The sequence below is a fragment of the Sceloporus occidentalis genome, unplaced genomic scaffold, assembly GCF_023333645.1.
Source record: "Sceloporus occidentalis isolate IW3139 unplaced genomic scaffold, rSceOcc1.0.p SCAF_31, whole genome shotgun sequence".
NCBI classification, from domain to species: Eukaryota; Metazoa; Chordata; class Lepidosauria; order Squamata; family Phrynosomatidae; genus Sceloporus; species Sceloporus occidentalis.
The window spans coordinates 2,097,097-2,111,263 of record NW_028317011.1 but is presented as its reverse complement, the minus strand read 5'-3'; the positions used below and the strand labels follow the sequence as shown (position 1 = coordinate 2,111,263).

Here is a 14,167-nt window from a genome sequence, read left to right as displayed (position 1 = left end):
ACGTAAAAGCAATTTATATTATACTTGTGCTATTATTCAGCAAACAGGGACTGATATGGCATAAACAAGTTTGGAAATAAAACAAAAACCCTCTATTCACTCAGCTCCTCCACAGTAGGATGTATTTACACACAAACTCTGACACAAACATGGGTTTGTAAAGATGAAATGAACTAGGTGACCAATAGTGAACTGCTGTGATACTAATAAATGTTTAAACTGCAAATTACATACTAAAAATAAAATACTAAATGTAGAAATAGGCAGCAAATTATCTGGAATACACCAAGAAAAATGGCCAACCGGATTCTCCCAGTCTAGTTATACACGGAGGCTCACAGATAAGGCAAACAGATGGGCTCACGCAAATACATTTCTGAGACATTATCACTTAAATGCACACAAGCATCCAATAAGGTTTGTTTCCTTTAAAAGCAAATTGGGTACTTTTCTCAAAAGCACAACCGAGGCACACCAACGTTGCACCGTGAACATGGGACACGAGGAAGACCGAGGATCCACTGCATTTATGTGAACCTCGGTTTTGTTGACCAGTGAAGTCACCACCGGCATTATGACATTAATACTAGCACAGTAAAGTGCATGCCATCTTATACGATCTCTAACCATTTTAGTGAAAAGGACACGACCGAGGTGATGCCATGGCAGCCAGGATCCTAGAAAAAAAAAAATGCTTGCAAAATATCACACCCGGGGAATTCAGAAAATTGTCTGCATTTCCTCTGTTGTCTCTTAGACTGTAACGTCCATTTAGAATAAATTACTTTTGTTCTCGATTAAATTGCTGTTTCATCCACTCGTCCATGTGAAGGAGAGGGGGGATGTGGCAATGGCTGTGTCACTTAGAATTCATCGTGTCTGACAAGAGCTTCCCCGAAGTCTGTAGCTTGGCTGCCCACAAATAAATCATATTTATCAACTATTTCTTCCCGTGACAGCTTCCCGTCCTGGTAAGAAAAGAAAATGCGCTGTCAGCAAATAAGACACTGCACAGATAATTACAAAAATATGAAGTGGACTACAGCAGTATTAAATGGAGCAGGGTTCCAAGCATCTGTACTCCAATTACTCTAAACCATCATGCTTTCTTAATTCCCACTTATCAGAAAAATTCCAAAGAACCCACGCAGGTCTATTCACTAAAGGGAGAGCTGGAAGTGGAGCTTGCAAGAGAGTTGTATCAGTATACCCTAGTAAGCATCTATTGCAGGAAGAGCTTGCCTGGCCCTATATAATGTATAGATAAATCAGTGAGATTACGGCAAAAATCTCCTCACCCATTGGATTATATATTATACAGGGTCAGCACTGAAACTTGTCAATGTTTGCCATTCATAATGAACGGGGAAGTGAGAGAAATACAACCACGGCTCTCATGCAAACTCCCCTGACAACTCTCCCTTTAGTGAATAAACTAAAGTGAAAGAAACCATCATAACCAATAAACAGAGGTTTTGTCTAAAATGAACTACACAATCTGAGGGGATTACAACAACCAATTTTCATAAGTAAAATACCTATTTAACCTAAAATAAAAAAACTAAATGCAAAATTGATAAAAACACAGGCTGATAAACGGTGTTAAACAATGCGATTATGAAATGTCCACGGGAGGTGGCACTCAACATGTATTAAAATATAAATTTTTTGGAAAGAGAACACATTTTATCTGCCTTACACAGTTTTTATGCTCGTTAATATATTCAACAGAGAAACACAAAATTGCAATACTTGCTGAATAACTGCATCAGCTCTGTATGATTTTGTACCCTTTGATAATGGACCAGACATTATGTAAAGGACCAGACAGTACTTCTGTTAGAAGTCAGAACTGGTCCAGGATTACAGTGCATCACAGCAATGTAAGGAAAGATTGGGAATTACACTATTTGTGATTAAATGTTCTTTTTATAGTTTTCATAATTTAAATACAAATATCTAGGTGTTGTTAAACATCTCTGTAACCCAAACTATTCTGGCTCTCCAAAGAAGCCCTCTCACCAAGGAAGATAAACCAGGGGATGAGGACCAAAGTACAGGTGTGGGTTTGTCTACCAAATAATATCTGAAGCATGATTACAAACAAGCTCCCTTTTCCAGTTTCTCTGTATGTTTACCTTGTTTTGGTCAGACTCATATACAAGATGGCGAGCCTCAGCCTCTGCATGGTCGTAGTCAGAGGGTAATATCCAGTCCTTGGTCTCCTCTTTGTCCATTTTGCCATCACGATTCTTGTCTCTGAATTCCACAAACTGTTCTCTCTCAGTTTTCACCCACTCTGGCTCATCTGCATCACCATCATGGTTATACATATCACCTGTGGACACAGAATAATAGCTATTAATGCTGTATAAATGCAGGGAGGTAGCCCTTGTGTTACAAAAAAATAATATTAGTACAACATTACACTGCTTATGAAGACCCCAAGCAAATTGTGATGGGACCAATGGTTTTGTTGTGTGGGCTATTCAGCAAACTAAGACTGTAAGGATTTTTAGAATAACTATGCCAGGCATAAATGATTTACACTGCATTGAAAAAGGGAAACCAATTAGTTGAACCAATCTACTTGAAGCAACATGCCAAGCCCTTTGCAGAAGCAAGAACAATTGCTGATAAACCACAAAGTCTACAATTATAGGTACCATGCATGCGTGAAGTCAAAAACAAAAAACCTATTAACATTACATTGATAGTCCAATACAACACCAGCAAAGCACAACTGGATAGGTGTACAGAGAGCAATGTATTATGTACCTATGTACTCATCAAGGTCTATGACTCCATCTCCGTTTTTATCAATATCTTCCATGGTTTCCTGTGCAGTGAACAAAGATAGCAGATGAGACACAAAAAAAAAACAACAGACTAATTTTAAGCGTATTAATGCACACAATTCGAGGTTTACAAAATAAATTTAAGATGATTTAGAATAAAAAACGATGCATGTACATAACTTGTGCTACTGTTTTTGGCTTTGAAGTGACAACCCCCAATAAAAGGTGTACTGACAAGTTTGGGATGGGGGAGTTCTCTTTGGTGCTGTGAAAACTCTCTCAACCCTAATTACAGATAATGTCCTTTTCTCATGTCATATGCTGTCTGACACGGGTGTGCATTGGTCAATACACATAAGGAAAGCTGTGTGCCCTAACTATTGTATCTATTTAAGATGTGGAACTGAGCACAACTTTAACCCATGAGATGTGAATGTAGTTCTTCAGTGTCAAGAGAGTCAAGGGTTTGTGTGGCGTTTGCCAGTATGGGCCAAGACATTGCCTGTGTGAAGAACATACCAAAACCACAATGTCCTTCATGTAGTCATACTCCTCCGGGTGCAGGAAAGCAGTGAATTCCTCTTTTGTAGCAATGAGATCACCATCCTTGTCCGCCATTTTAAAACGCCTCTCATCTCTCACCATCATCTGGTTGTAGTTAAAGCTGTTGTCGGGATCAGGATCATCTGATAAAGGAACGCAAACGTGATTACTGGGTCATTAGGTTCTTCAATGGAGTTGTAAACGGTGATGTGTTGGAAAAACAGCAGAATCGAAAACACAATAAAATATTGCTTCACTTATATTGTTTACATTTATGGTACACAGTTTCAAACAAATTAACAAAGCAATAAAAAACATGACTCAATTAAACAAATGATTATTTAGTAAATATAAAAAATAAAACCATAAAAACAGACTCCTTGGGCCTGAAATATAATTCTAGCACTCAGTTATATGCCTTTGATACAGTTTTTCGACAGACTTAACTTAATCTGAAGGTGTCCTATTGTCTCGGTTTGTGCACATTACATTCATCAACACACAAACTGACACACAATGTTTACATTTTCTATGGACCTTAAAAGTGTCTTATAAGGCTCACCGAAAATAAAGAAGCAGGGAAATTCAGGCATGCAAGGGCACAAATAGCTATAAAATATCGTACTGTGCACTACATGTGTAGCCTGGTCCTAAAATGAACACATGCCCATTCCAGCCACGAAGTTAATCTTTTCTCACAGTTTTCCACTGTGAGAAAATGTAAAGTTACTGGTCCATGTCAGCCAGACGCTGTACTCTTTCCGTCGCTGGCCTTGGCGACTCCTCCCTTACCCAGGTATGTGCCATAGGTGACATTTCTGTATTCATCCCATGATACGACTCCATCCTGGTTCATGTCAAACTCGTGCCACTGACGTTCCACGTTGTCATACACATACTTCTTCTGAGCCTTCTTGATCCATGCAGTTAGCTCCCCATCCGTCACAAACCCATCCTTATCCAAGTCTATCTTACCTACAATGATTCTATAAAGAAAAAACGGTAGGCGTGAAGATGGGGAAAGGACGTTTTTGCACCTACCGAGTATGTAACCGTAGGTGGCATTTTTATATTCCTCCCAGGACACCAGGTTGTCCCCATTGAGGTCGTGGCCTTTCCACTGCCGTTCTACGTCCTCGTAAATCCATCTCTTCTGGGCAAATTTAATCCAATCCCTTAGCTCCTCCACTGTTACAAGCCCGTCCTTGTCTGCATCAATCTTACCAACAATCTTTCTGTGGGGCCACCATGGACACCCGCCAGAGAAAGACAAAATATGCAAAAAAATTAGAAGGGAACCATCTACAGATGGCACAGCAGATGAGACAGTTGTTAGCAAAGCTCTATTGTACGTTGAGGGCAATTACTTAAAAATGACTATAGATGTTATATATTTCCAAGATCTCTATGTTCGTGTGTGAAAAAGATATATACAGATATAACTACAGATTACTCTGAAGCACTGTTTTCTCAGTGTGTGCACATGAATTAACCTACACAAAAACTGACACACCATGTGTATGATGCACAACAGGGCGCTTTCTGTATAGAGAACTTGGAAAGCTTGTGCGCTTCCTTAAGGATGTAGAAATATGTCACCGTAGGCAAGTACACACAAACTTACACATCCGTTTATTAAGGGTGCTATCAATACTACTTATCAGTGTATATAACATCGTATCTAAAGGAAGATAGACACCACACTTCATAACATTCTGCTGTATCCAATTGTTTTCTTTACTAAATGTCTGTTATACTTTAAGCAGTGTATTTCTAACCAGATCATTAGGTAACATTAACCAGAAAGCCTGCGTCTATGTGCATTCTTGTTACTGCGATGACAATCTCGCAACTCACTGACCTCCATGTAATAGCAATACTAAAGCAACGCCATAAAATCAGAGCAGGTTGCAATGTTAGTGGAGAAGAAGCAAGTAGAATAGAAAACGGGGCTGTTTTCCTTTCGTTAGAGCCCCTTTACATCAGGGTGGAATATCTTATTTTTGCATATCTTGATATTTCACTATAATGAAAGAATAGAAATCAGAGACTGGTAGGAATTAACTGAAGAGCCGTTTCATTTCTGTACGATGGCGGCATTAAACATTTTGCCATGCAGAAATACACACCATTAACCAGAGCAAAAACAGCGTAGAGATAATGTTTACACAGAGCAGAGAAGATAAAGCAGACGGTGGACGACGTGAAGGGATGGTAAAGATTGATGTTTAAAGGACCTGATAGGAATTTCAGATTTTCAAACTTAAGTGAAACAGCCAATCAATAATAATCGTGTTAAACCTGACGAAGTGTTGTCACAGCAAGCAAGATACCGCAACAGATGCACACAAAAATAGCCAGCAAAATTAGTTCAAAAGCTGCAATAGAACCTCTTTAGAAGTGACAAATTCAAGATGTTCTGCAGCAGCAGAAAGGCTGTACAGTAACCTTTCTGCTTTCTGTCAACTATAAATTCATGAAAGTCTGATTCGCAACATTCCTTCTTTCCCCATGGATCATCTCACCATCTCCACCCAGATGATCTCAACAATAGCAAACACTTCCCAGGAAACACTGAATACCAGTAATTGTTAAACCCGATTTATCGGCTTCCCATTACAAATGCATTGCACGGTCCGCTGACATAAATAAGTGTATATGATGGCAGTAAACAATATTTACTGGTAAACGCTTCTTTCACACGGAAGCCAAAACCTGCTCTCATGATTAAAGAAAAAACAAAACATTCCTCTGCATTGGATTAGTTTCCACCAAGTACTTTCTACAAGGCAACCCCCACCACTAAATTAGCAGCACTTTTATTATAGTCATTCAATATTTAGCTATGCAAACACTTGGTACGATGCAGACGATCCTCATTATAAAACTTTGGCAAACTCATTAAGAGATGCGCAGTCTTCTGAACAAAACTACAATGCAAGCAAACTAGAGCATGTGGTTTCTCAGTGGGGTACTAGCCTGAAAAAAGGTATACAGAATATAATATTGATATTTCACTGCATAGTAATAAGTAGTGAACCTTGAGTTAAACAAAACAGACACACAAACAGATCAAAAGGCTCTCCAAGGTCATACCCCAGTCTCTCTTTGCTTTCTTCAGGTGTCAGCTGGTCAAATGATTTGGCTTCCTCAGCTCCCAGAAAGGCATCGTGGTCATAGTCAAAGCTCTGGGAATCATCATGGACCTTGTTGCTTAGTTGAGGGTCATGGTGGACCCGGTCCTTCTTCTCCGTGGGCTTGCTCAGACTACAAGCCACCCACAGAGAGAGGCACAGTAACAACTGACGGATGTCCATTTCTTGATTACGTTACCTTGTAGGAAAAAAATGTTAAACTATATAAGGTTACACGCTGAACATTGTGGCTCATGACATCGTCACATTTAACATGTTTTATCTGAAATCAAACCACCGTGATTTTAATTCGATATCGCTGTTAAGAGAAAATAAATGTGTTATAGAATAATAAGGGTAGTTTATGAAGTCATTATTCCACCTCCACTAACACTTCATAATGCGACTCGCATTGCTATTATTTAACCAGTCAACCTACAAGGAAATCATGGGAAATGGAAGCATTCCTTCCTTGAAGTCATATTCTCAAGGGAGAAAATCAGTGGCCCCTGGAGACACATAACTCTCTCCAGTGGGTATTTAATGGGTGTTACAGTGTTACTGTTCAATGGGGTGGGGTAACAATGTAGAAATCTCATGGCTCAACAAGAGCATCAGGAAAACCTAATTATACATATAATTGTATATAAGGTCACAAAGTGATCTCAAATGCGTTCTACTCGGAAGCCACTAATCGCTTCATGAGCGCCACTCAAAGAACTGTATTACCAAGTATATGAATGGAATGGCCACACCGAGGTGCCGGGAAATGTACAATGCGTGCGATACTGTAGCTCCAGGTTATATTATGTATTATTGTGCTTGAATATTTCATCCATATTTGTGCATATACGTGTTTATACAGTTTATGAACGAACTTTACACTAACATAAAACAGTGCTATAAACATACACTGACCGCCAGTGCGCGCAGAAAACACATAAGATTAAAGCGCATACTAAAATCCACACACAATTTGCTTACCGTTATCTTTCTCTGAGTTTCCACTCGGCTCCGCCCGACTTCCCCTAACACGCCGACACCGGAAGCAGCGCGACGTCGGAGTGGGCGTGGCTCTGTGCGCTTACATCACCTCGGTACCCGGTCTCTGCTTGTTGGCATCGCTTGCTGCGGAATGCTGATTGGTTGAGTGACGTCGCGTAGGTGGATGCTGCTCGTCTGTTGGTTGGAGACCGCCACGTCCACACGTGTGCGCGCAATTTCCAGGCCGAGGATGCTCTGAAGCGGTTTCTGGTTGGCGGGAGGTTCACGAAGGGCTTTGGTGCGAGTTGTGTGTATGAGGTTTAGCTCTAACGGGCGTACCTATCAATTATTAAACACCATATAATATAGTATTTAATGAAACCGTTCCCTTTTTTCTTCTTCTGTATTTCTAAACCCTTTAATATTATAGAGGGTGACAGCCAATTGAGTTATTCCTGATACCAAAGTGGAACGCATTGGGACCTCCCCTCCCGGTGCCAGCTGCCCAGCTCACTCATGTGTAGGCGCAATATACTCAGCAGTGCAGCCCTCCACATGCCAGTACAGTAAACGACAGGTTAAATACTCATTTCGCTAAAATAGAATTGGTATTGATTAGGATTGTGACAGCTCCAGCCGAAGGCCTGGCCCAGTCCCTCAAGACAGCAACGAGACACGTATCGCAAGCATATTCTATGTGGCGCCAAGCTCCTGCGGTTGGCCAGCGTTGTTTGTTGTTAAAGGCCAATGACGGATTGGGGACTAAAATCTGCTCTGTCGCTTTAAGGCCAGCAGCCGATAAATGATGTACACGTAACTAGCTGCTGGTCTGGGCCCACTCATGCGTACCAAAAAACGTGAGTTCCAATAAGGGAATCAGCTCTTCTACGTGAAGAACAAAGTACAAGAGGAAAGTATATTTTAAAGGAGGAGAAATGTTAGGAAGTCAGGGACTTATAAACAAGTTTTACTTAACCGCCTAGTATGTTAAACTAGTGATGTCCGGATCATGAACGAATCGTTCATTTGATCCGGTTCTTTTTAGTGATCCGGATGAATCGGTTCACTAGACTGAACGATTCATTTGTAGCGGTTCAGTCTGTGAATCATGCAGCTGTAACCTGATCCTAGAGCTGTGAGTCATCTGCAGAGCACTCAGACACATACTCTGGGGTCAGGTTACAGCTCATTAATTCACACAGGAACGATGACTCATAGAGTCAGAGAGTCGTTCAAAGAGTCGAATGATCCGAAGATTCAAATGATTCGAATCTTACAGGGATCCGGATCTTACAAGGATCCGAATCTTACAGAGATTCGAATCATTCAGAGAATATTACTGATACCATACTTTTATAAATAAATACATTAATAATGTTCACACTGTCCCCAGGATTTAGATTCCCCTGAGTTTGCCCCCCTTTACCTATAACTGCACCTACAGTTAACTTTATTAAATTAATTAAATTAACCCTCAGTCATCAGCATAAAATTAACCATTATACCCCATCAACTATAACTGCCCCTGAAATTAACCGTAAAGATCCCATTAACCATAACGGCCCCTGAAATTAACCCTAAATACTCCATTAACCATAACTGCCCCTAAATTAATTGCATGTACTCCAGATAAATTACCTAATAAATTGGTATGGTTGATGGGGTCTTTAGTGTTAATTTAGGGGCAGTTATGCTTAATGGGGTGTTTAGGGATAATTTAGGGGCAGTTATGCTTAATAGGGTCTTTAGTGTTAATTTAGGGGCAGTTATGCTTAATGGGGTCTTTAGTGTTAATTTAGGGCCATTTATGCTTAATGAGGTGTTTAGGGTTAATTTGGGGGCAGTTATGCTTAATGGGGTGTTTAGGGTTAATTTGGGGGCAGTTATGCTTAATGGGGTCTTTAGGGTTAATTTGGGGGCAGTTATGCTTAATGGGGTGTTTAGGGTTAATTTGGGGGCAGTTATGCTTAATGGGGTCTTTAGGGTTAATTTGGGGGCAGTTATGCTTAATGGGGTGTTTAGGGTTAATTTGGGGGCAGTTATGCTTAATGGGGTGTTTAGGGTTAATTTGGGGGCAGTTATGCTTAACGGGGTGTTTAGGGTTAATTTAGGGGCAGTTATGCTTAATGGGGTGTTTAGGGTTAATTTGGGGGCAGTTATGGTTAATGGGGTGTTAAGGGTTAATTTTAGGGGCAGTCATGGTTGGGGTGTTAAGGGTTAATTTTAGGGGCAGTCATGGTTGATGGGGTGTTTAGGGTTAATTTAATGGTGAGGGTTAATTTAATTAATTTAATAAAGTTAGCTTAAGGTGCAGTTGCAGGTAAAGGGGAATGTAAATCCTGGGGGCAGTGATTATTAATGTATTATTTATAACAGTATGGTGATATTCTCTGAATGATTAGAATGCCAATGAAGGCAGAGAGTCGTTCAAAGATCCGGATCTTACAATGATCCGGATCTTACAGTGATCCGGATCACTGTAAGATTCGGATCCCTGTAAGATCCGAATCTTTGAACGACTCTCTGCCTTCATTGACATCACTGGAGGCAGGGGGTTGGATTCATAATGAAAGGGGCGGGGCCAATTGTTAGTGTGCCTGCACGGAGTTACTGGAAAACAGTAACTCCGTGCAGGCACACTGAGTGATCCGAAGATCCGGATCATGAATCGGATCATTTCAGTGAACGAATCGAAATGATCCGATTCACTTTAATGATCCGAACTTCCCATCACTATGTTAAACATATAAACTGTAGCAGATAGGTCACTTATATTGTAAAAAAAAAATCCCAATAAAAAAGCATTTTCACTTCCATGACAACAAGCTGTAACAGCCCAAAAATATTAAAAGAATTGTAGATGGGCGCTTGTCAGCTTTTCTTTTCTGTGAATCCAAATTATTTGATGTGCTACTTGCTGTGTCCTGCTTGCCTGTTGTACGGCGCTGCAGAATATGCTGTTGCTATATAAATCAATCATTACTTCTGGAGACGGTTTAGGCGTTCAGCAGCCCTTGAAATGATGTGTCTAATGCAGTATTTAGTTCCAAAGGTTTTTCATTTAGCAGAGCAGGTGTTCAAGGGTAGGCTACCTAAACACAACCAATTTCACAACTATGAGTAGCATGTAACAGAGAGGTGGATAAGTCAGCCCAGATCACGTCTATCCACAAATCTACCTCTCACAAATATGTCTATTATTATACAGTGTGCATGCACTATTACTAGTTTCATTGAGAAAAGTTACACTTCATTAAAATTTGTTTAAGGTATACCTTGTTAGGCAATTTTGCAACCAATGTAGTTTGGTCCCAACAGCATATCCTACTATTATTATGATAAAGGGATGTATGCATGTGGTTGTAAGGGATATATGAAACCTATGAAACCATAATCACTAAACACGATAATAAACATATTAGTAATCGAATACTGAATATTCAATTTGGATAAATGACAAATGAACGTATTACTTGTGAACAAATACAAACACATTGTATGCGGAGAACGCAAAGACTGGCTTCATGATGTGATGATAAAGCTTGACTTTTTATCTGGATGATGTCGGTACTACTTTGTGCTTTTCTAGTTACCGGCTCTTTCTTGCTGTAAAATAATATCAATTAGACCAAAAATAAAGCAGTGTGACTCGTTTATAAAATGGCGTAACGTAAAAGATAAGATTGGGTAGCATATTTATGGTCAGAACCTGGCACTGAAATTCACGTATATGTTATTACTTTCATCACTGGCATTAATTATGGTGTATAACTTGAGAGTCATTATCTTTTACGTGAGATGTATAAATATATGCAACGCTACAGATCAGCAATGGGCACTAATGCATTATACATGCCGCAAAACAGTTTTTACACGTAGACATGTTTCATAGACAAGCTCCCTCCTTATAATTTCCTAGTACCCACGCAGAGAAGGGGGGACTGGAGACTAAGGGCTGGTATTATAACGCTTGAGAGGATGTGCGTGTGGAATTAGCGGTTCATTAAATATATCGTCACACCAAAACTTTAAGAAGCGTTCTATGATTTTGATACACTTCTTTGCATCCACTGTAGTGATGTCCGGATCATGAACGAATCGTTCATTTGATCCGGTTCTTTTTAGTGATCCGGATGAGTCGGTTCACTAGACTGAACGATTCGTTTGTAGCGGTTCAGTCTGTGAATCATCATGCAGCTGTAACCTGATCCTAGAGCTGTGAGTCATCTGCAGAGCACTCTGGGGTCAGGTTACAGCTCATTAATTCTCACAGGAACGATGACTCATAGAGTCAGAGATTCGTTCAAAGAGTCGAATGATCCGAAGAGTCGAATGAACCGAAGAGTCGAATGAACCGAAGAGTCGAATGAACCGAAGAGTCGAATGATTCGAATCTTACAAGGATCCGAATCTTACAGAGATTCGAATCATTCAGAGAAAATCACTGATACCATACTTTTATAAATAAATACATTAATAATGTTCACACTGCCCCCAGGATTTAGATTCCCCTGAGTTTGCCCCCCTTTACCTATAACTGCACCTACAGTTAACTTTATTAAATTAATTAAATTAACCCTCAATCATCAGCATAAAATTAACCCTTATACCCCATCAACCATAACTGCCCCTGAAATTAACCGTAAAGATCCCATTAACCATAACGGCCCCTGAAATTAACCCTAAAGACCCCATTAACCACAACGGCCCCTGAAATTAACCCTAAATACTCCATTAACCATAACTGCCCCTAAATTAATTGCATGTACTCCAGATAAATTACCTAATAAATTGGTATGGTTGATGGGGTCTTTAGTGTTAATTTGGGGGCAGTTATGCTTAATGGGGTGTTTAAGGATAATTTAGGGGCAGTTATGCTTAATGGGGTCTTTAGTGTTAATTTAGGGGCAGTTATGCTTAATGGGGTGTTTAAGGATAATTTAGGGGCAGTTATGCTTAATGGGGTCTTTAGTGTTAATTTAGGGGCAGTTATGCTTAATGAGGTGTTTAGGGTTAATTTGGGGGCAGTTATGCTTAATGGGTCTTTAGTGTTAATTTAGGGGCAGTTATGCTTAATGAGGTGTTTAGGGTTAATTTGGGGGCAGTTATGCTTAATGGGGTTTTTAGTGTTAATTTAGGGGCATTTATGCTTAATGAGGTGTTTAGGGTTAATTTGGGGGCAGTTATGCTTAACGGGGTGTTTAGGGTTAATTTAGGGGCAGTTATGCTTAATGGGGTGTTTAGGGTTAATTTGGGGGCAGTTATGGTTAATAGGGTGTTAAGGGTTAATTTTAGGGGCAGTCATGGTTGATGGGGTGTTAAGGGTTAATTTTAGGGCAGTCATGGTTGATGGGGTGTTTAGGGTTAATTTAATGGTGAGGGTTAATTTAATTAATTTAATAAAGTTAGCTTAAGGTGCAGTTGCAGGTAAAGGGGAATGTAAATCCTGGGGGCAGTGATTATGAATGTATTGTTTATAACAGTATGGTGACATTCTCTGAATGATTACAATGCCAATGAAGGCAGAGAGTCGTTCAAAGATCCGGATCTTACAATGATCCGGATCTTACAATGATCCGGATCTTACAATGATCCGGATCTTACAGTGATCCGGATCACTGTAAGATTCGGATCCCTGTAAGATCCGAATCTTTGAACGACTCTCTGCCTTCATTGACATCACTGGAGGCAGGGGGGAGGATTCATAATGAAAGGGGCGGGGCCAATCGTTAGTGTGCCTGCACGGAGTTACTGGAAAACAGTAACTCCGTGCAGACACACTGAGTGATCCGAAGATCCGGATCATGAATCGGATCATTTCAGTGAACGAATCGAAATGATCCGATTCACTTTAATGATCCGAACTTCCCATCACTAATCCACTGAGCATTCTGCTCTACCGGAAGTCACGGAGGCCATCTTCCTACACCCCTCAGCAAAGTTACCGGAAATAGGTTATACCGGAGCTGGATCCTGGAAAGAGGTCAGCTGATGGGACTGTAGACACGTCACAGGCTGCGCCGGAGAGTGCTCGTCTGGTACTGTCTTATGTCATACGTGGGAGGTGGGTAAGTTTAGGATGAAAACGCACGTAAAGTGTTATATATATATATATATATATATATATATATATATATATATATCTATCTTCATTAAAGAAAAGCGGGATCACTTATACACGTTGCGCCTGTGGTTTGGCTGTTTTAAGCTCTTACTGACCGGTGCATTTCCGCCGCTCGCGATAGGGATAGTGTTTCCTTTGATGAGGATCGATGCCACTTCACCAGCATAAGGAAGGAGGGAAGAATGTGTTTGCAAGCAGGCGTCACATATACGTGGGCATGTTTTGCCTCATTCAAAGTAATCTGTTATACAGAGCGAGGGGCCCATGTGAAAATGATTCAAATAGCAACACGTTGAGGCTATGATTGCAAAGCTCCTTGTCTAACCAAATCGTTCCTTACACAGTTCTCCACGGTTATATGGCACCTGTCGTGAATTATTATAAGGACATTAACACCCTGCAAGTCAACTGCCACAAAACATATGTAAGAGGCCATGACATTTAAGTATTGCTTTATATGTCTGTGCCTTGCACTAAAGTTTTTTTGGTTTTTTTTTACAACTACGTCTCCTATACTATATCATCAGCATGAATGTCAAAAACTTTGTTAGTCTTAATTTTCATGTTTAGGCGCCTGTATTATG

General features: G+C 40.2%; 1 protein-coding gene across 2 annotated transcripts; it reads right to left on the bottom strand.

Annotated features, from left to right (window-relative positions):
• Positions 1-863: 863 nt before the first annotated feature.
• On the bottom strand, positions 864-6,658 carry CALU (calumenin). 2 transcript variants are annotated; one of them, XM_089487011.1, is made up of 6 exons: positions 6,438-6,658; positions 4,383-4,576; positions 3,318-3,484; positions 2,779-2,839; positions 2,139-2,338; positions 864-968 (listed from the first exon to the last, which is right to left on the bottom strand). In XM_089487011.1, the coding sequence occupies exons 1-6, from the start codon at positions 6,656-6,658 to the stop codon at positions 864-866; spliced, it is 948 nt and encodes a 315-aa protein (XP_089343137.1). The 2 variants fall into 2 exon arrangements, with proteins under 2 accessions (XP_089343137.1, XP_089343138.1); XM_089487012.1 differs by lacking the exon at positions 4,383-4,576 and adding an exon at positions 4,134-4,327.
• Between the last annotated feature and the right edge of the window lie 7,509 nt (positions 6,659-14,167).

Bases quoted from the DNA above. Each gene is read 5' to 3' on its own strand.
- CALU (XM_089487011.1), bottom strand. From the start codon at position 6,658: ATGGACATCCGTCAGTTGTTACTGTGCCTCTCTCTGTGGGTGGCTTGT. The intron at 2,840-3,317 runs GTATGTTCTTCA...TTCACTGCACAG, and splicing joins TGAAGGACATTGTGGTTTTG to GAAACCATGGAAGATATTGA. The intron at 2,339-2,778 runs GTACATAATACA...CTGTGTCCACAG, and splicing joins AGACCTTGATGAGTACATAG to GTGATATGTATAACCATGAT.